The 20,510-nt window shown below is 32.6% G+C and overlaps 5 protein-coding genes and 1 long non-coding RNA gene across 6 annotated transcripts; 5 read left to right on the forward strand and 1 right to left on the reverse strand.

Moving 5' to 3' along the window:
• The first annotated feature begins 37 nt into the window (after nucleotides 1-37).
• LOC149094131 (uncharacterized) lies at nucleotides 38-1,384 on the forward strand. Its single transcript, XM_089266853.1, has 2 exons — nucleotides 38-164; nucleotides 241-1,384. Exons 1-2 carry the CDS (start codon nucleotides 53-55, stop codon nucleotides 1,128-1,130), a joined length of 1,002 nt encoding a protein of 333 aa, XP_089122979.1. The 5' UTR covers nucleotides 38-52; the 3' UTR covers nucleotides 1,131-1,384.
• A 175-nt stretch (nucleotides 1,385-1,559) lies between these two features.
• Nucleotides 1,560-3,420, forward strand: LOC107371395 (histone-binding protein N1/N2). Its single transcript, XM_015939463.3, has 2 exons — nucleotides 1,560-2,013; nucleotides 2,115-3,420. The coding sequence occupies exons 1-2, from the start codon at nucleotides 1,776-1,778 to the stop codon at nucleotides 3,236-3,238; spliced, it is 1,362 nt and encodes a 453-aa protein (XP_015794949.2). The 5' UTR covers nucleotides 1,560-1,775; the 3' UTR covers nucleotides 3,239-3,420.
• A 148-nt stretch (nucleotides 3,421-3,568) lies between these two features.
• On the forward strand, nucleotides 3,569-4,411 carry Polr2J (DNA-directed RNA polymerase II subunit RPB11). The gene is made up of 3 exons (XM_015939467.3): nucleotides 3,569-3,778; nucleotides 3,845-4,109; nucleotides 4,203-4,411. The coding sequence occupies exons 1-3, from the start codon at nucleotides 3,726-3,728 to the stop codon at nucleotides 4,233-4,235; spliced, it is 351 nt and encodes a 116-aa protein (XP_015794953.1). The 5' UTR covers nucleotides 3,569-3,725; the 3' UTR covers nucleotides 4,236-4,411.
• Nucleotides 4,412-4,512: 101 nt separating this feature from the next.
• asun (integrator complex subunit 13 asun) lies at nucleotides 4,513-6,905 on the forward strand. The gene has a single exon (XM_015939789.3). It carries the CDS (start codon nucleotides 4,632-4,634, stop codon nucleotides 6,882-6,884), a length of 2,253 nt encoding a protein of 750 aa, XP_015795275.1. The 5' UTR covers nucleotides 4,513-4,631; the 3' UTR covers nucleotides 6,885-6,905.
• Nucleotides 6,906-7,083: 178 nt separating this feature from the next.
• Nucleotides 7,084-10,737, reverse strand: LOC107371645 (isoamyl acetate-hydrolyzing esterase 1 homolog). The gene is made up of 4 exons (XM_015939790.3): nucleotides 10,600-10,737; nucleotides 8,288-8,332; nucleotides 7,942-8,000; nucleotides 7,084-7,850 (listed from the first exon to the last, which is right to left on the reverse strand). The coding sequence occupies exons 1-4, from the start codon at nucleotides 10,708-10,710 to the stop codon at nucleotides 7,259-7,261; spliced, it is 807 nt and encodes a 268-aa protein (XP_015795276.2). The 5' UTR covers nucleotides 10,711-10,737; the 3' UTR covers nucleotides 7,084-7,258.
• Nucleotides 8,345-10,810, forward strand: LOC107371646 (uncharacterized). The gene is made up of 4 exons (XR_001570842.3): nucleotides 8,345-8,978; nucleotides 9,079-9,219; nucleotides 9,839-10,389; nucleotides 10,458-10,810. It is a non-coding gene; the product is annotated as an uncharacterized LOC107371646 (long non-coding RNA).
• Nucleotides 10,811-20,510: the final 9,700 nt, after the last annotated feature.

Genomic DNA, 20,510 nt, shown 5'->3' on the forward strand with positions numbered 1-20,510 from the left:
ATTAAACCCATTTTAACCCATTTAAATCCATTAACCAAACAAACCCAAACCAATGAGCCCAGAGTTTCCATCGACTAAAAGCATCACCGATTTGGATGATTATTCAATTCTCATGATATTATCGTATATAAAAAATATTCGTGAAAAAATTCGACTTAAAAGAGGTGAGAATTTAAAGATTAGAAAAAAAGAGAAACAAATTAATGTTAATTTTGATTAAATTTAAATTTTCCTTTTCAGTTTGCCTTCGATTTTACCGATTATCAAGCGAATCCCTTAGACTTGACCATCAATCGATCAGTGACCGTAAAGATATTTACTATTCAAGTGAGATAAGGCCATTTACTCGAACCGAGAAACGAGTTCGTCTTCCCTTTGACAAAATATTGTCCAATTGTCCAAAATTGAAAGAGTTCAATTCAACTGCTTGTGATAGAGTTTGTTATAATGTAAACAGATTACCTTGTCAACTGATTTACTTGGAAAGATTGACTCTTCATGGTTGGTCCAATGTTAAAATGTCCTCATCGATTGTCCGTAGATGTGTTAACCTAAAATATCTTGATTTGGGTTGCATTAAAATGGGTCGTGCCTATGAGTTTTTCACAACCGATCTTCACATGATCAAATCTAATCAATTGACTACCTTAAAGTTGCATGGAGTTCACTATTCATTAAACAATTTACAAACCTTCATGTCTACCTATGGATCTAAATTGCAAATTTTTCAATACTCATCAAGCTTGATTACGGCAACCTCATCGACAAACCTTCCCAATGGTTTAATGATAACACCTTTTGATTCTAATTTTTTTTCAACTCTCATTCAAATTGTTTTCAATTTTTGTCCCAATTTAAATCAATTTAAACTTGTACTGGTCGATCATGATGGCTTTGGATACCCAATGTCTATACCCAATCTGGTTCCACTTGAACATTTATCTTCACTGTTTATTGAATCCGAGCAAAGAGGCTTTAGTATTGACCTTTTGGAAATTATTTTACAGAATTGTCCTTCTCTTGAATTCCTTTGTATTGTTGCCCGTTTCCTTTCGGATGTTAGAGTGGTCAGTTTGTGTAAGAAATATTGCCCTTTGATTAAAAAGGTTAATCAGCGGCCAGTCGAATGAGGTTGAAATTATTGTAAAGACTGGAAATCGAGATTGAAATTTGAAAATTTTGCTTCTATTGCCATCAATAATGGTATTTTATATTGAGCCAATGGATTATAATTTTCACTAATCATGATTCTACTGTTAGCTTTATTTATTTGAATATTTTAAATTCATCAGTTGATTGTATTTACTGGTGTAGCCATTAGCTTTTGTTTTCATTTTTGAGCTGTATTTGTATTTTTGTTTTATGAAATTAAATGATTGAATCTGAAGATGTTAGCAAGTCTAAAATGTTGTGATAATTTATTCAGATGATGTAAAATTAATCAAATATTTGAAGGTTATCATAAAAAGATTGCATTTGTGATTGTAAAATAGCCAATAAAAATATGGCTGAGCTTATAAAGAGAGTTGCCTTTCTTAGTTTGGCGGTTAAACTGGTGTTATTCATCGAGTTAAACTTGTTATTATCACCACAACTCTACTTTGTCTGTCTGCCTTTTCAATCCGGCTCTCTCTTTCCCTCTGTTTTTCTCTCTTCTTCTGAAACAGTCTATTGTATTTAATTATATTAAAATTATTAACTGAACTTATATATTGGTGACACAAATCTATACTTATTTTATTTTTTGGTAATCGGTGTAATTAAATTGTAAAATCATGGCTGAAAATGGAGAACAAGAAGCTCTTAACCAAATGATCCAAGGTAAAAGACACCTTCTCATAAAGGATTACTATTCAGCTGCCCAAAGCTTTGAAAAGGTTTGCCAATTATTGGATACCAAGTATGGTAAATGTTCTGATCAGTGTGGTGATGCTTACCTTAATTATGGAATTGCGTTACTTGAATTGGCAAGACAAGAAACTGGAGCCAATGAAGGCCTTGTCAACGCTAAAAGTAAGTTACTCTGTTGCTCATATTCATTTAAATATTTCCCACTGTATGATGATTCAATTATTGTAATACATTATAATCCTGATCTCATTTTTTTTCTTTAGTAAATGACCCTTCTGGTTCAGAAGATGAAGATGAAGAGGAAGGTGACGGTGATGGTGAAGAAGAAGGAGACGAAGAAGGGAATGAAGAAGATGAAGAAGCAAATGAAGGAAAAACCGATGATGAAGGTAAAAAAACTGACGTTGAAGAAGACTTGGCTGTTTCAGACCAAGAACAGACCAAAGAAGATGAAAAGACTTCTGAAGATCAGGTTAAAAAGACCGAACCTTCAGAATCTAACAACGTAACCGTAAATGGTAAAGATCCAGAGGCTGTCATTACGAAAGAAGCTGGTGATGAAAATGGTGAGAGTACTGAAATTAAAAAAGATCCAATAAATGAACCATGTGGCTCTTCTGCTGGCCCTCCTGATGATTTAAATGAACCTAGTACATCAACTGGTATTAAAAGATCTGATGACGACGATGATGGGGAACCAACAAATACAGAAATTGCATGGGAAGTGTTGTCCATTGCTAAAGAAATATTTACTAGACAGTTGAGTAATGGCGAAGATGTCAAATATAAACTGGCAGAGGCTTTACAAAAACTCGGTGAGATTGCCACAGAATGGGAAAACAATGAATTAGCCATTGATTTGTTAACACAATGTTTAAATCTAAGGGAACAATCTCTTCCTGATGATGATAGACTGATCGCTGAAACTCATTATCATATTGGAAATGCTCATTCCTTCATATCTCAAATCGAAAAAGCTAATGAATGTTTCCAAAAAGCTATTGATGTCATTAAGAAAAGAATTGACAACAAAAAGCGATCTTTAGAAGATGAAAAAATTGACCAAGAGACGACATTCAACATTAAAGAAGAAATCCAAGAGCTAGAAGACTTACTACCTGAGATGGTGGCTCGAATTGAAGATCGTGCCGATCAAATGATGGCTACAATTAAAGATGCTTTAAAATTAGCTGCTAACGATAAAGAGGAAGAGGAAAGAGCCGCTAAACTTAAAGCTATGGAGCCTAAACCGGTCAACAATATCAGTCATCTAGTTAAACGAAAGCGTGTTGACAATGTTGAATCAAATGGTACAACAGGTGGAACCAAGAAATTGTGTACAAATGAACATCAAGCAAAAGAGGTTGAAAAAACTGACGTTTCTTAGATTAAAGCTTAAATAATCATTCTGAATATTATTATCCAACAAAATTGTACTTCACTTTTAAATTCAAATTTCACTCAAACGATTTGAACGAAAATATGTGCACAAATTTTCATTAAGCTCTATATGTAAAGAACTAAAACAAATGTCGTTTCTTAATTAAAATTTACGCATATCAAACTCTAGTTTGCTAGCTTCAACCTTTCTTTATTTCATTGAAAAACCTGACAATCAAGTGCGTTATTTAGTGCGTTATTTATCGATGTATCGAAAGATATCGATTATTTGATACCTTTTTAGCTGCATTTTAAAAAACATCTGATACTGTTTTGCTTTCAAGTTGAAAGTTTCAAAGCTTCAAATTCATTAACTGCTACAATTTTCACTTTTCCTGTCCATTGATATTGTGCATTAATTTTTAGAACGTAATTTTCATCTTCAAAATTTTGTGTTCCCTTCACTCAATCACCTCAATAATTGATCCATCAAAATGAATGCTCCACCCGCATTCGAGTCATTCCTTCTTTTCGAGGGAGAAAAAAAGTAAGTAAACACATAATTTATTGTAATTTTTATCGCAATTAATGTTATTTTCTAATTTTTTTGCAGGATTATAATTGAGAAGGAAACAAAAGTACCTAATGCAGCTATCTTTACTGTCAACAAAGAAGATCATACTCTTGGGAACTTGATTCGTCATCAACTGCTCAAAGATCCGAATGTAATCTTCGCCGGATACAAAGTCCCTCATCCCCTTGAGCATAAATTCATTTTAAGAGTTCAGACTACTGGAGATTACACCCCACAAGATGCATTGAAGAATGCTCTTAGTGATTTATGTTCTGAAATTTCTTACATTGAAGAACAATTTAAGGTAACATTAATGATTGTGTTGTGTGATCACAGTTGTGATTTTATTATTGACCCGTTTCTAATTGATCTATTTTCTTTTCTTTCTCAAATACAGAGAGCAATCGATAATCAGAACGATGTTGCTTGAATTAAAACTGAACATCATTCTCGAAATCACAGCATAATTGTGCTTCATTTCAAAATTTCAAACTTATTCCACTCAAAATATTTGAAGAGAAATGCATGCACTGAAAGTTATCAAAATTAAACAATGTAAAAATTCAAACATATTCTTTTCTTGATTAAATTTTTTCATCTTATGGAGTTACTACTGATTTTATTATATTAATTACAAATAATCAGGAAAAATGATTATCCTGGTTTCATGAAAAACATGAAAACATGGAATCAGTTGGTGCGCAGTGCTGCCATCTAGCCTTTACCGGAAAATTCATGAAACCAAACAGTGTTTAGCTTCTTGTGCATCTTATGATAAATTAAAGTTACTTTATTCTTTATTACTTACATTGTTTTTTTTATTAAAATGTTTCCAATAAGTCATAAAACGGTGATTGTGTTGGACAATAGCTACCGATTCTTGTCAACTTCATGTGGTCAACCTCTAGACTATGATGTTTGCCATAAGATGAAAGGAGGAACACCTAGTGGTATCATTCCTTTGGCTCCACTAGCTAAATCTTTGTGGACTTCTTCTGTTGAAGCTATTCAAGAATACTCCAGAATAGTTTATGATGTTTTTCCTGGTGGCGAACGACTCCTATCTCTTGTTACCTGTGATGAAATTGGCTTCAAAATTGCCATGGGATGGAATAATGAACAACAGAATTTATCTAACCTGAATGCGTGTTTTGCTCGAAGTAGTTATAATACCAGATCACGAGCCAGCTCTTTTCCTATGGGTGAATGTTTCGGTACAGATGACAGTACACTTGTAAATGGTGTTAAAGCTGCTCTTGAAGCTTTAGGAACACCAACGGTCACACAAACTCAGATGAGAAAGAAAAGCTCTCGAGTTGCCAATTCTGGTCGAGTAATGTTGATAGCGTACTTAAAAAATGAGAATCAGCTAAAAATGGTTACTGAATTTATGGGTGATTGTCTTAGCAAGTATAACATAGCCATGAGAGAAAAGGACGACCCTAACAGATTACCGATAAATGAATGCCATCTTACAATAGTCAATGTTTATCCTGTTGGAGATTTGAGTCCATCCAGCCAAATCAGAGAAATAGCTAATTATTACGTTTCGCCTACACTTTCATGCGAAATTCATTCATCTAGAGGTGGAACAATGTTCGCTTTAAAACTTCTCTCTCTTGTTCAAAGCCATTATCATTTAGCGTCAACTACAGTTACCGGAATTCCAATGAAAGAAGAACAAAATGCTAGCTCATCAGCTAATTATGACGTTGAAATTGTTCACCCAGCTGATGCTCATGTAAACCTTCCTAAAATTGCAACTGGTGCTGGTGGAGGAGATGGTTCTTGTAATCGCATTCCCAAAGAAGATACTAACTACGAAACTATACCCCTAAAATGGTGCACACCGCGAACAACGTCCGTTGAACTTCATCATTGTTCTAGTGCATATAGAATTTCTCCAGTTGATGTTAATAGCCGCCCTTCATCTTGCTTAACTAATTTTCTTTTGAGTGGAAGAACTGTTATGCTCGAAATGACCAAACTCAAAGGATCAAAAGTCATGTCACATATGTTGTCAAGTCACAATGGAGAACTTTATATTCATACTTTATATACTGGTAGATCATTGCTAGAGGATCCTCCTTCTATCAGCGAAGGAATCGGTGGCCGAATAACAGATTATCGTATCAATGATTTCGGGGAATTGATGAAAAGGATAAAACTATCTCCTATCAAACCCTCATTGATTTCTGTAGAGAAAACTATTAGCCCTATTGATAGAGCAATCGGATTTTTAACAAGACAAACGCTGTATTGGCCGATTGTATTAGGTCATTCTATCATGTTCAATTTACAGCTGCACATTGCTCCTCTCATAAATTTAATACCTAAAGATTCACTTTCTGTTGAAGATGTAAATGAATGTAAAAACGCAATCTATCAAATTGTAAAAATGGAAAGCAAAGGTACATCACTCGTTTTGCCATGTGTTGCCAATCGAGGTAAAGGTCCCAAGAAAGAAGAGTTGTATAAATTACTTTGGAAGGAATTGGATCATTACATTGAAATTCATGCATCTACTCCTCAGCATAAAGAAATCCTTTCAACACTTCGAGATCTCCACGTCACAGCAACTTCAGATACTAATCAAGTCGTTAAAAATGAACCAATGTCACCTGATCGTGCAAACAGTCCAAATGGCGATAAACCTGCTACTAGTTCCGTTATCATTCCACCACTCCAAGTACCTTCATCATCGTCATCAATGCCAACATTTACTTCTAACATCAAAGATGAAGCTTTAATGGCATGGAAAGAATTGGATTCTTATAATAATATGACCGAAAGAGAGAAACGCGAGCTTGATGAGAAAAATAAACCACCCGCAAAAAGACTGCGAATTCCTGATATTCAAAGTCCCTCGGACTCAAACTCGTCTGTATCATTGGCTGATGGCAGAATCAATGGCACTGCAATGGACGCGAAAATGGCCAATGGATCAACATCTAATCAAAACTTGTTATCTTTATGGGTTAACCAATTGAATCTTAAATATCGTAAAAGACCAGATTTTGAAGGGAGAGCATTTAAAATAGCTCCTCTTTATATTAATCTCAATCAACCTATTGAATAAATTATTTTATGTTCTTAAAAATCATTTTATTTAAGTTATTTCATTTTTTTCGTCATTCATGTTGTTTAAAAACAACAATTTAAAAGTAAAAATTTATAAAAAGCTAAACCATTAGTTTAGCATAAAAAATTTTTCATACGACTCGGTCGTAATTTGCATAAAATATATTTTTTTCAATAAAATTGTTACCATTCCCCAACTAATAGTAAACATTTTGTGAGTTTATTTTTTCATTTATACCAATGTAATTGACTCATGGGAACATCATGTTGAATATAAAAGGTAATGATAATCCGTTTAAATTAAAATTTTGATAAATGGCATTATTCGTATTGTCACGAATAACTTGAAGATCAATACCAGTCCGATTAAGCTCAATTTTTCCAGTCTTCGTTGAGAGATTTTTCAATTACATCGTAGGGTGGAAACTTCTGTGTAAATGAACCATGGAAAGCAACAATACGATTATACACTAATGGCCATAAAGAGTCAAAAACAACTTTTGCTCCAGCATTGTTGAGATGTAGACCATCGAACAGGAGAGATTGCCAGTCAGGATGATTTTTTGTGATGGAATACAAATCAAGACTTGTTACTTGGTTCTCCTCAGCAACTTGCTTGGAAACGTTAGCGTATCCTTCTGGATGCCGTACAGCCATGTTTGGTGGATAACCTTGTGCTTTGGCAAAAGCGTCGTTATTGTAAACTGGGGGAGTCATCAATATGATTTTATCCGATGAAACACCCTGACCTTTAATATAATTTATTATCCAATTCAAATTATCTTTGAATGGCTCAATAGGAACATGTTGAAAGCTTCTGTTATCAACACAGTCATTTGATCCTAAAAGTATCACAAAACAAGCAGCCTTTTCATAATCATCTTTGGTTAATATATCAGGTAGTATTGCACGAATAGATCTTGTGGTATAACCACTGAAGCCTCGGTCAATCACATCACTTACTCTGAAATAAACAAAAATAAAAATAAAAAATCTTAATACAACATAACAACATAACATTTCGAAGTACAATTGTTCTGAATAATTATGATTACCTTTGTAAGTTATGAGCCAACATAGTTCCCCAACACCCGTTTTCAACAAAGAAAGCACCCTTTAAAGAAAAAAATGGACAAAAAAATCTTATCAAGTTGTGTGAATGAAAAAGAACAGGGTTGACAAGACAGAGTATAATTAAATTAAACCGGACTTGTAATCAAATTACAGTTTCAACAGAAAAGAAACAAATGAAAACTTTGATGTTATTCAATCAAAAGATTCCCACCAAACACATCAGTTCAAACATAAACAATCAATCAAGATCCCACACAAGATTTCCCGAAATTTACTAGAAATAAAAGTCAAAACATGAAATTTAAAAAAAGTGGAACGATTATTTACCTGAGTTATCGAATCACCAATAAGAATAACTTTGGACCATGTTGTCTGAGCCATGTTAAAGGGAAGAAAAAAGATTACTAAAGTTAATGTTTCAAAGGCAAAAAGAAGTCTTTATGATTGATTAAACCTTTGTCTTTTGTTCACTTGACGATCTCTTCTAGTCAGAATATATTAATCAGAGCTAATTAATTAATCAATTAATTGAATAATACAAGGAAAAGAATCTTTTGAAAAGAGAAAAAATTAAAAGAGCTCAAAATGAAGAGCCGAGAATCAGCTTACAAAACAAGTGAGCAAGAGGGAAAGAAAGAGAGGGTAAAACAAAAAAGAGGGATGTTTGAGCAAAGAGATGTTTTAACATGTGACACTTGACCAGTTGATTATTTTCTGATTACTTTTACATCGTGCTTTTTTATCTTCTTTTACCATGTTTATTCATCTATTAAATTGTAATTTATAACTTAATTCACTCCATGTTCAATAATCTGCTAACCGGTCAACGAGTTAACTGTTTTCTGGTAAACTGTTATCTTTTGTCTGTTTCAAACAATCGTTTGCTACGACATTCACAATGTTATCGCTCTTCATTCTATTCAATTTGAATCTTGTTTTCCAGTTTTAACTTAACAATGTAATAAAATATCTTTCCTCTGTTCACCCCAAGCAACGATATTTTGTTATCTTTTCTAAGGTGAGGTCTATTGTCTCATATCTTGAAATGCATTTGATAAGTCATTTTGTGTAGTTAAGATTCTCTGCTAATACTTGTACTTGTTCTTTTGTCTTGCCAGATTCATTCTCTGACGTTCATTGATTAATCGATTGATATCTTTATTGTTGGCTGGTTGGCTGGTTGTTCAACAAATTGAAGCAAATTTTTGCATACTTTCATGGTTATTGGATTGGATTTTCTAGCTGATATGGTTTATATGGTACGTTCAACAATTATTTTCTTGCTTCTGCCAAATATTACTTACATCGTTTCATTTCAATCATCTGTGAATTAATCCATTATTACTGAATGACTTTGCGTTGCTTTAACTCTCTTAGAGTAGCAATAATGTTAAAGGTAATTGGCTTACAATTATCGACTGATAAGATTGAAATTCTACAAGATAAAATTAAACCTTAAATAAAATTATCTAGAGAAGGCTGATTTTGTGAGCTCTAACAGGTTTGCTACAGTCAATAGAGGAAAGGGAATGAAAGAGAGTAATTTGCATTTAATCTGCATTTATTAGATTCAAACGAATGTGTTAAATCTAGTGAATTAAATTAACTTGTATTCAGCCTAGTTAACAACCATCAAGAATAACACTAGAAGAACAAAAAAAGACAGAAGAAGAAAGCAAATAAAGAAGGAAGAAATGAAATTAAAAGTTATTCAGACGATAATGGTTAAATTTCACTGCTTGATTCTGTATGAAACAGTTTATTAAAGAAACTGATTGTACAAATGAAAATATAAATAAATAAATTAAAAATTTGTTTATTAGATTGATAACCATTGGGAATAATGTATTTTGTATTGCTTTTTTTCCTTATTTTTAGTTATGTGCAGCAACTAGTGTTAAAAGTAATTTATTGTAATCAACTTAATTATTAATAAATCAAGTTGGACCGAGGCAACGAATCTGGATAAGGAAACACTGATACAACCTAAAAATTACATTCAACATGATCATCTTACTAAACCCAAATTCACAAGCTAAATGGTTATCTTCTGGTTCATCTTCTGGTAACAAATGATTTACATCAATTATCTAATCAACACTCTTGCAATTGAACTCGGTAGCCAAGTTATATGAAAAAAAGATACCGAAAGAGGCAACAAAAGACTGTGGAAGAAAAGCTTGTGATTAAATGAAACAATTTAGCTTGGATAAGTGGAAAAGCAGCAGCAAAAGAAACCAAAATGTTAAACTTGTTTACATAATTTAGATTAAAGATGGCAAAAGTAGATGAAGGAGTAATTTTTTGTTGGCGCAACCATTATAAGGATAACAATTTATTTAATTTATGTCCTTGCTACATAATTAACTTTTCCCTTCTCATTTAATTCAATCTTAATCAAATATTATTTTAAACTACATCAACTACAAGTAAGTAAAATATACACTGTAAACTTCATTAATAAGAGAATTTACAAATTTTTCTTTTTTTCTATCAGCATTTATTAGAAGGGAAAACAACTTTATCTTCTTTAAGTTTACCTCTAAACGGTTGGTGATACATTTAACCGTAATTGGTTAAACTAACCAAAGGAACAATCAATCGATGGATAAACACATCTGAGCAATCAATCTACTCACATTTGGGTTCCCAGAATCATGAGATGATGGGTTGGACGAAATTTCAGCTTCAACTCGAGAGAACCGTGAAACGGCAAAGGAAACTAAAACAAGAGACAAAATCCACTTCATTTTCAGAGCAAAGACAAAGACAATATTGTTAATGATTTGAGATACAATTTACACAATCTATTTATGTATCAAACCAATAAGATCAATCAGTTTAACATAATGCTGTCACATGCCATTTTTTATTATTCAATTAACTGTGACGAGATGATTTATCATATAATTGAGTTTACTGTTAACTGGTTAATAACTTTAATCTAGGTTGGTTCAACATCGCAGGTTGAATAAGCTGATAAAAAATACCCAAATTTTATGTTGATAATATTTGACTAGAGATAAAAAATAGCTGTATAATGGGTTGATAATAAATTGTGATGAATCTAAAAATTGGCAGAAATTGAAATTCTGAAAAGTAATTCCCTCATCGACTTACATTATTTCAATGTGTGAAAAAAGTCAATTTATTGACCAGGTTAAAATATAATTAGTTTTTTCTCCTTCAAATTGAGTTTACAGTTAAACTGATAGTGTTGCCATTAAATTGCCTAAGGATAAGCCAAATAAAATTTAAAGCCAAATGTGTACATTACACTCGGTAAAAAAGAGTGAAGTTGATATCAACAAGTAATCACTTTAGTTGACATTAATACCATTACCATTGATTAAATTGCATTTGACAAGGTAGCCAACAGAAAAGGATACAAATAAAAAGTAAAACCAGATTAGCATCAATATTTTCATATTTGAGTTTGACATTGAAAAGATTATTAAAAGCATACAAAATACATTTGAGAAGGAAAAAAACTAGAAAACGAGAAAATAAGAGAAATCGTTATTTTCACATCGACCATGAATTGAATGCAACATTTGATGGTTTGGATGATGATGATGATTTTCACCAATTTTTTTCACTGATAATCCATTGGAATTCAATGCTGAGTCTTTGACAAGTTAAACAGAGAAAAGAGAGGAAAGAAAAGCAAGAATTGAATTAGTCCAGAAATGATGAAAAAAGCAGGCAAAGTAAAAAATGTTTTTACCTTTCACTTATTCTCGCCTTTATATCGATCTAAATCATCTTTTATGATTCTCAAAGGTTCATTCAATTGAAACTTGAAGTGTCACAACAAAATGATGAAACTTATACTTTGAATTTGGACTGTTAGGGGCACTTGTACCTGGAGATTCCGATTACCTTTCACAACTATCAATCAAGGTCAGATTTGTTCGGGATCTTCCGAACCTTATTATCTTTACGTAATTGTTCAGTTAACTATTGTTATCAGCATCAGTCGGATCAACACTCATTCCGTAGAAAAGATCAGTAGAACGTTATCAGTTATTGACAAAGAGGAATCAGGTGATGTTTTATCAGACAACAAGAAGATTAATTAAATCAGTCCAGAGACTGGAAACGAATTGCTTTAGCATGAACATGCAGTTGAGTCGTTTCTTCTAATAATAAGTTGATGAAGTTGAGTTTGAGGGTTCATACTTTATTCCATTGAGCTAAATCAATGCAAGAAGACAGACCGATTTAAATGAAACTTCACAAACATTACAGTTTTCCCTCGGCATGCAAAGGTACCCGGGACACCAAAATCGCCCAGAGATTGACGACGATGATTATTGTCCGTAAAAATTTCTAGGTGCAAAAATTATTTAATGTCTTCCTGAGCAGTTCACTCAAAATGACCTTGTATTACCTCGATTTTGAAATATGACAACAAGTGTATCAGCGAAACTTACATAAAAAAATCGCAGATTGGTCGGTCAAACAGAGCCGAACAGGCTTTTGCTGAATTTCCCCGTGCTTGTACGAATATTAATTATCAAGTATTCCAGTGCAGAAATCATGAGAGAGTGCAAAGGAATTTTTGTTTTAAGTTTTAACGTTTTTCCAATAATTATCGTCATTGAAGATACAAAAAATGCAACTTGAAAGGTTTGACTTTAAAGTCTACATTTTTGAAAAATTTTAATTAATCGTTTCATCCAAAGCTTAATTGTTTGCTTAATGATGAAAAATTCAATTCATTTCACGCTTTTCATTTCTCATGCAAAGTGACAATTGATTGATACATTTTTCAATAACTTTTCATTTTTGTTTTGCAAATCAATCAAACAAAAAAAGGAAAAGAGGCAAAAATGAAATTAAAATTGAGCCAAGGTTAAAGTATTACAAGTTTAAACTGTTTTGTCTTTAAACTGTTGAGAGTTGAAAGGAGAGCAAAAAGTGTAGTTGCACTTATCTGAACTTTTCTCACCTTTATTCATATTTTGACTCTACACATATTTCCCCTTGATTCTCCCTGTTAATTTAAACTCCCTGTTAAAGGTAACAACAACAACACACACACACTCCAACGATAAAATAGTTGAAGACACAAATTGGATTAATGAGCAAGTGTCAAAAGTTGAATGAATGATTAGAAAGGTTGTACGATTTGCCTTAACATTCATCTTGTTTCTTCTGTTTCTTTTCTTCATCATTATCATCTTCTTTACACCTTTCATCTTCTCATCTTTTACTGTCATGATTATGATTGAATGCAGATGACAATCTGCCAACTGATTGATCGATCAATTTGCTGGTCCAATAATGCATCCAAAATAACAATAACTCGAAACTTGCACACATTTCTACATCAACTTATCACGCAATTTACAAGTTGATCAATGTTTTATTTCCCAGCTTGCCTCCTCAATCCCAGTTGATGGTGAAGCAAAAGAAGCCAGAAAAAAAAGGCAGAGAAAAGACCAAAAAAAATGTTGAATTCAAAATTGAATATCAGTTGACCCAAACTCTGGTTAAAAGTGTAAACCAGGAAAAATAATGTTCTTCCCTTTACCTTTTACCTTCACTAATGGAACCAATAAAGACAAACAAGTAAATTAAATGTAACAAAGCGTTAAAACAATCAGCTTGATAACATTAAGGTCATTAATCAAAAATCATTACAAGCAAAGCGACTGAAACTGTAAATATTATTTCTGTTGCCATTTTCATCATTATCCAGACTCGAAGCTTTTCATTTGCAATCAAACGTATATTATCATTATTTTTATTATTATTTTTTCTTCTTCTTTCTCATCATTATTAAAGTTGCTCTTCAAGATGAACACCAAGAACGAAGGAAAGATAAACATTATTCAGATAGATGAATATTATATGGTTTGCTGTATATTAAATACAGAATCAAGTCTCTTAATTTATTTGATGAGTTCCAATAGTTGAAGGTATCAAACCAGGCAAAGATAACATAAGTTTAACTCGTAATGATCATAATAGTTATAGTGGTAATAAAAAGCGATGATAATGGCTGTTAATGCAAACTGTACAAGTTGAACAGTTAATGGGTTAAGATAACAGTAAACTTAATTGTCAATCCTTTTACTATTTAAGGTTATCATTATTACTTCTTTTACTTTTGGCTTTACCTTCTTCGCCTTCCATGGGCACAAAATTTCCAAATGATAAGTTAACTGGTAAAAATTTCATTTAAATAAGTGTAACAACCAATAGATACAAATATTATCTGGTAATATGAACAAGATAATGACTCTCGTTACGAGTTGAAATTATTTTTAATCAAACAATTTTCTTCCTTTTCCCATGTTGAACCTCATTCTTCATTCAGATGAATCTTGCCCAATTCAATTATCTCTTGCACTTCATTGATTATAATTTCGTTTCTCAAGTTAATTAAATTGCAATAACTCGTATTTTCACCTTTTCTGTGCTTTTTCCCTTTTCCTTTCCATCATTTCACTCACTAGCGTTTCATATACAATTATCATTATTAATTGTCGTTTTTTGGATAATTAATGCTCTAAATTGGTTTCATTATTGCTGCTCATTTGAAAACGTTTTTTAGCTTTTGTTGACTATTTTACAATTACTTTTAATTGCTATTTAAGTACGATTTCAAGCTGTAATTAACATCTGTCAAATTGAACAGTTTCTTGACCAGAACTTTAATGGAAAATTATTTTATCATTCGATTGTCTGGGATCAAGTTTGGACTTATTTTTATGGTTCGAATTCAATTTTGTTTAAACATTTCATTCTTTTATCACCACGGATTTACTGGGAGTTTGTGTTCGATCTTTTTATTGGATTTATCAAATTCTCTGTTGGATTTCGTTTTTGCATAAAAACTAACTAAAGGCCATGTAAGGCAATCTGCTGTCTACCAAATTTAAAGATTTTACAGAAAAAATTTGAAAAAAATCATTTTTGTGAATAACTTTGCTAGGCAGTTAAGCTTGTTCAATATTTGTCAGTGTTTTTTGATGATAGCACTTGTTGATTGCAATTTGGTTGTTACAATAAGAGTGGAAAAGGTTGAATCAAAAGTAAGGACACGAGTATATCTGGCCGACTTTTGATTCAATTAGAAACCTATCTAACTCATACTGTCCGATAATAAACTGTGGTTGAGCTGGTCCTGTGGCTAAAGTTGCTTGGAGTCTCGAGTTCAAATCTGCAATACAGTCTATGAAAGGCCAACGCATACAGCATGAATATGGAGTCGAGAAACAATTTCATTGATTGCTTGTAGCCCTCACATTTATCGAGCTGCATCCGTTGAGCTTTCATTTTGCTTACCAAAAGTGACCTCAACATCTATTTTGTTCAAATTTCTCGCAAAACTCCACCAATGCTCACTGATTTGAGAGTTCAATAAAATTTTGGATTTAAGAAAAAGACCAAAATAAAATATATTGGCTTCGTAGTCTATTAGGTCTAGACTGAAGGATATTATTATTTGTTTAAACATTGTTTAGTTTTGCTTTCTTCCAACTATTTCACTATATCATTTTTGATCAAGTTTAAACTCAATTTAGGTCAAAGTCAGATATCAGGCTTAGCATTATTGACTAGAATAGCCACCATTCGCTAACTTCCGAAAGTTGTCTAAAGGTGCAAAATAGTCTCAACTATCAACTGAGTATGGGTGACAATAAATACCGACCAGTTTTTCATTTAAAGCCAGTAGTTATCAAAATTCCTGTTCTGGACCCAACTCGTCCTCTCTAGACCAACTTGCGGTTCTGGACCAACTTGAGGTCCTGGACCAACGGTGTGCTCTTTTTTTGATAAAAAACAAAGTTTTTCTATGAGAAATTGGTTTTAATGGAAACAACTTGAAGTGAATATAGATTTAAAAAAGATATGGAATGAAATTGAAGATTTCTATTATTATTATTCTCTTCGAGCTGCCGAACTCGCTCTTCTGCCCAGCGAAGATAACGTTCCTGGAATACTTCTTTGGGAATTCCAAAATACTGTTGACATTTGGAGTCAATGTACGCAATAAATTTTTCTTTATCTGCGATGTCTTCCTCCAATTGTTGCATATGTTCTTGATAATTGTCAATGATCATCTGTTGAGCATCCAGGATGATTTCCAGTTGTTCAATTCTTTCTTCTTTTTCCTCCTTTTCTCTTTCAATTCGGTAATTTTTCCGTTGCTGGGCCAGGAGATAGGTCTTCAACCGCTCCACTTCATTTTGAATATTCATATTAGCAATCTTATCCCTTTCGGAAAGATCAATAGACATGATTGCGTTGTCGATGATTCTTCTTCATTCTTCGGTCGATCAATCTAATAGCACTCTGTCATACGGTATAAAATTTGGTCCAGGACCTCAAGTTGTCCAGAACCGCAAGTTGGTCCAGTACGGATGAGTTGGGTCCAGAGCAGGACTTTTGATAACTACTAAAGCATGTTAGCAACCATAACTCACGAACAGTTATTGCTACAGATCTCAGACTTGAACCATGAGTTTCTGCAGGTTGAAAAATTATAATTTCTTACACTTAAGGTAATTCAAGGTAAATCCGTTATTCTATCTCTAATTGACATTTAAAAGCCACTTTCTGAGAGTAAAGAATTTTTCATATCGTTCAATGATATCCACTTAGTTCTGAAGTGTGCGAGCTTAAGAATATGAGTGTTCAGTTAAAAAATTGCTTTTGACAAAATTCGGCTTTCTGTCCAATGGTATGAGCTAACCTATGGGCAAAAAGTTTGAGACAAAATGTTTAAACAATCATATCTTTTGATAAGTTGGCCGACTTTTATAATAAAATTATCGACAAATAGAGCAATAATAGGCTTTCATTTAATATATGGCAATCTATGTTAACCGCGTTTTTGATTTCAAATTTCATATTTTTCATAAGGCGTTCAAAGTACGCAGAATGGAAATTTTTGATTTGGTTTTGATACGATTAATCAAATCATTGACATCTTTGGCAACAAAACCATTTGAATAAACTTTAGATTTTAAATTACTCCAAAAAGTTTCTATTGGTCGAAGGTTAGGACAGTTTGGAGTGTTAGATAATTTAGGGACACCAGGAATCGAAAGTTGTTCAAGAGCGGCGAGAGTTTTCGATGCATAATGAGAAGATGCAAGATCTGGCCAAAAAATAACTCGACGACCTTGATGTTTCTTTATGAATGGTACGATTCTTTTTTCTATGCATTCATTAAGATATATTTCTGAATCCATTGCTCCTTTTGAAACATGAAAATAGATTTGCGAAATTCCCAATTCGCTAATTGCAGCCCAAATTAATAATTTTTTTCGAATTTTTCTTGAGGTCTGAACTTTACATGATTCTGACCAGCATTTTCATCTGTGCAAGAGTAAAACATACCACCATAAAAATTATGTCCATTATGTCGAAGTAGGTCTCATCATCGAGGATAACAAGTCTGTAATTCAATGAAGCACTCAATCTTGGTAATCTTTCGGTTATCACGTTCGCTTGTTTTTCCGAAACTTTTTGGCACTTTTTGACGCGATTTAACTTCAAATCCAAGGGTTTGCACGATATTTTTGACTGTATGGTGGGTAACATTCAATTTTCTACCAATTGCTCGATAGCCTGGAAAAACTTTGCCATCAGTCATTCTCATCACTTTTTGACGCACTGCTTGCTTAATCTTTATTTTGGGTCGACCATCTTGATTTTTGAGGAAATTGTGTCATTCGCTAAATTAACAAAATATCGATTAGCCGTAGCTCTAAAAACACCAAATTCACAAAATTTCTTAGCAATTTGAGCTCGAGATAACTTGTCACAATTAGAAATATAAAAGTTTTTACATGCTGGTTTCAAGCTAGCAGATGCCATGTCGATATGAAAGTGATCTGCATGAGCTATGCTTCTGAAATCTACACTGAACATCTGTTGAACCCTAACCTTGTTTCCTGTGAAATTTCATTTTTCTAGCTAAGCCAATTCCCGAGTTAATTGGATTAGTTCAAGTTGTCTCAAACTTTCTGCCCATAGGTTATAAACATTCGACTAACATTAACCTATCTAAAAAATTCTTACTCTCTGAAAAATGACTTTCAAATGTCATTTATAGTAAAATAACGGATTCACCTTGAATGACCTTGGGTGTTTAAATTTATGGCTGGTAGATCTGCGGGAGAGTATGGTTCAAGTCTGAGGTCTAGCACCAACCGTTTGTGAGTTATGCTTGCAAACAGACGTAAAATGAATAAAACGCCGGGTATACAATTGTAGATATAAAACAAATCAAAGTTATAATGTTTATGGTAATTCCCACAAGTTTGCAACTGTGACCGTGCAAGTGGAACAATTCTTTATAATAGTTTACAAGATATCACCGGTCGTGCTGACATTAGATTGTTGGTTATTACCTTCCCGACGAATGATGTTCTAGTGCAATTCTGAAATCTTGAAAGTATTCATTAACTAATCTTGTTCATTAACTACTAAATTTGGAGAGTTGGCTGGAGAAGTTTTCCGATTCCCTGTTTTGCCTGTAACTTGGAGATAGCTAATATTCTGTCATCAGCTCTGTATCAAAGTAAAATGTCAAATGAAAAAACTGTTTCTTAAAATGGCTTTGAATTTACGAACAGTGAAATTGGGAGACTCTTACCTATGAATTCTGTATTGAACTTGAAATGTACATCTGTCGTGAACTTTGGTCTTTAAGTGATCTAAAAGAGTTTATTGACTTTTGCTCAGTTAACTAGCTACAATTATAATCTACAAGACTATTAAATATTAATGAAAACTAAATTTATTGCAGAGTTTTCCTTATAAAAAGCTTCTTTTTAATCTTCAACTCTATTTAATCTCATAAATTTAGCAAATATTTCGAGTCAACTTGAATTTTGAATATTAAAAGACTAAACTTGGAGGGTGAAAGAAATTTTTTATCTCATTAACAATCTAAATTCATGAATAAACTTTGGTCAATAATATTGGTCAGACAAGTGGTTAAAGGTGATAACAGGAAAAAAATGGCATTTTAAATGGTCGATTGAATGGAGAACAGAAAAGTTGAAATGCACAACATTGCTAACGATTGTATCAGTTGGTAGGAAGAACAAGAAAAAAGCACAACAGGAATTAAATAAGAGAATGTAATTTACCATGAAAAAGTGTAAAAAGAAAAGAATGGCGAAAAAATGATAAATCTGAATAAATAAGGAAAGATAAACTGAAACCAATGTTAACTGTAAATGACACTTAACATCTTATTTTTTCTATTTGTTTTTCCATTCTTTTCTCATTTCATTCTTTTGTGCTCATTTCACTTGGAACTTTTCATTTTCATAAATAGCAATAACAATAAGGTGAGAATGATAATGATGAAGAATGAAGAATGAAAAGTGTTGATATTTGCTGGTTGAACACTGAGAGAAGAAGAAGAAGAAAAAAAGTGAAGAAAAAATGTGAACAAGAATAAATTCTGAGACGACACAAAATGTAGACACCATGTATTTGGTAAGAACTTTTGTCCCCAATGAAGATGAAGATGGAGAGAGAAAGAGAGAAAGGTAAAGTTTGAAACATGAACATGAAACTGATTTGTTGAACCAATTTTTGGTCGATCGATAACTAACTGTTTAATGTTTAAATTATTCAAACTTAGGTAATACAAAAGGATGGGAAAGAGTATAAGATGGGAAAAGGAAGAGAAATAAATTTCTTGTTTCTGTCTACTTTTCATTTACCATTTTCCCTTATCTTCAGCATCTTCACCCATCGCTGCCATCCTTCACCTTGTTCAATGCAATTTATTCATGTCTAGTTGTGAGTTTTACCATGTAACTATCTGTATGACCGGATATCCGAATATTTCAATTTTCCTATTCTCTTCTTTTCTTCTCTTTTTTTGTCATCTTCTCTTCTCCAACTTTACCCAATTGTGACCATTCCATCATTTTATCCATTCTTCCATGTAATCACAATTTTCCTTGTTCCATCACCTATTATTGTTACAATTAAATGTACCAATTAGAGTTAAACTCGACTTGTTCAACTTTACATTCCTTCATGATCTTTGGCCAGAGAAACAGGAAAATGAAAAACAACTGAAAATGATTGATAAATATTGCCATTTTCATTATTAAATTCATTGTCATTTGGGTTCAACTTTAACCAGAAAATTTTTTCTCTCGCTTTGTTTTCTTCTTCTCCAAAAGTTTGAATCAATTCTCTAATGTGTTTTAATAATAGATGAAGATACATAAGATTCTCAGTGTATTATTAAATTCCATGTTCATTAATAAATCTTGCCAATTCTCTTGTAATTCATTGTGAACATTAAGCAATATGAATAACACACAATCTGATAATCTGCAGATGTAATTTCATCCACTTTTCAGTTTGCAACACCAATCTGGTTCTGGTTTTCAACTTTTCTATTCATTCGCCTTTCGTCTCGAAACTTGTGTGATCTGTTTGATGTTAATTTACATTTGAGTTTTTGCATGGAACAAATCAACTTCAGGTTAAGGGGAATGAAAACAAAAGGCAAAATCACATAAGTTGATCATGAAAAGGCATTTTTCACTTT

The sequence above is a fragment of the Tetranychus urticae genome, chromosome 2 (genome assembly GCF_039701765.1).
Source record: "Tetranychus urticae isolate SD_2017Ah chromosome 2, NJAU_TeUrti_SD_1.0, whole genome shotgun sequence".
Classification (NCBI taxonomy): domain Eukaryota; kingdom Metazoa; phylum Arthropoda; class Arachnida; order Trombidiformes; family Tetranychidae; genus Tetranychus; species Tetranychus urticae.

Excerpts from the sequence above, each read along its gene's own strand:
- LOC107371395 (XM_015939463.3), top strand. The coding sequence starts at position 1,776 with ATGGCTGAAAATGGAGAACAAGAAGCTCTTAACCAAATGATCCAAGGT. Across the intron at positions 2,014-2,114 it reads AGGCCTTGTCAACGCTAAAA|TAAATGACCCTTCTGGTTCA; the intron begins GTAAGTTACTCT and ends TTTTTTCTTTAG.
- LOC107371645 (XM_015939790.3), bottom strand. The coding sequence starts at position 10,710 with ATGAAGTGGATTTTGTCTCTTGTTTTAGTTTCCTTTGCCGTTTCACGG. Across the intron at positions 8,001-8,287 it reads TTGGTGATTCGATAACTCAG|GGTGCTTTCTTTGTTGAAAA; the intron begins GTAAATAATCGT and ends TTTTCTTTAAAG. Across the intron at positions 7,851-7,941 it reads TTGGCTCATAACTTACAAAG|AGTAAGTGATGTGATTGACC; the intron begins GTAATCATAATT and ends TGTTTATTTCAG.
- Polr2J (XM_015939467.3), top strand. The coding sequence starts at position 3,726 with ATGAATGCTCCACCCGCATTCGAGTCATTCCTTCTTTTCGAGGGAGAA. Across the intron at positions 3,779-3,844 it reads CTTTTCGAGGGAGAAAAAAA|GATTATAATTGAGAAGGAAA; the intron begins GTAAGTAAACAC and ends ATTTTTTTGCAG. Across the intron at positions 4,110-4,202 it reads ACATTGAAGAACAATTTAAG|AGAGCAATCGATAATCAGAA; the intron begins GTAACATTAATG and ends TCTCAAATACAG.
- asun (XM_015939789.3), top strand. The coding sequence starts at position 4,632 with ATGTTTCCAATAAGTCATAAAACGGTGATTGTGTTGGACAATAGCTAC.
- LOC149094131 (XM_089266853.1), top strand. The coding sequence starts at position 53 with ATGAGCCCAGAGTTTCCATCGACTAAAAGCATCACCGATTTGGATGAT. Across the intron at positions 165-240 it reads AAAAATTCGACTTAAAAGAG|TTTGCCTTCGATTTTACCGA; the intron begins GTGAGAATTTAA and ends TTTCCTTTTCAG.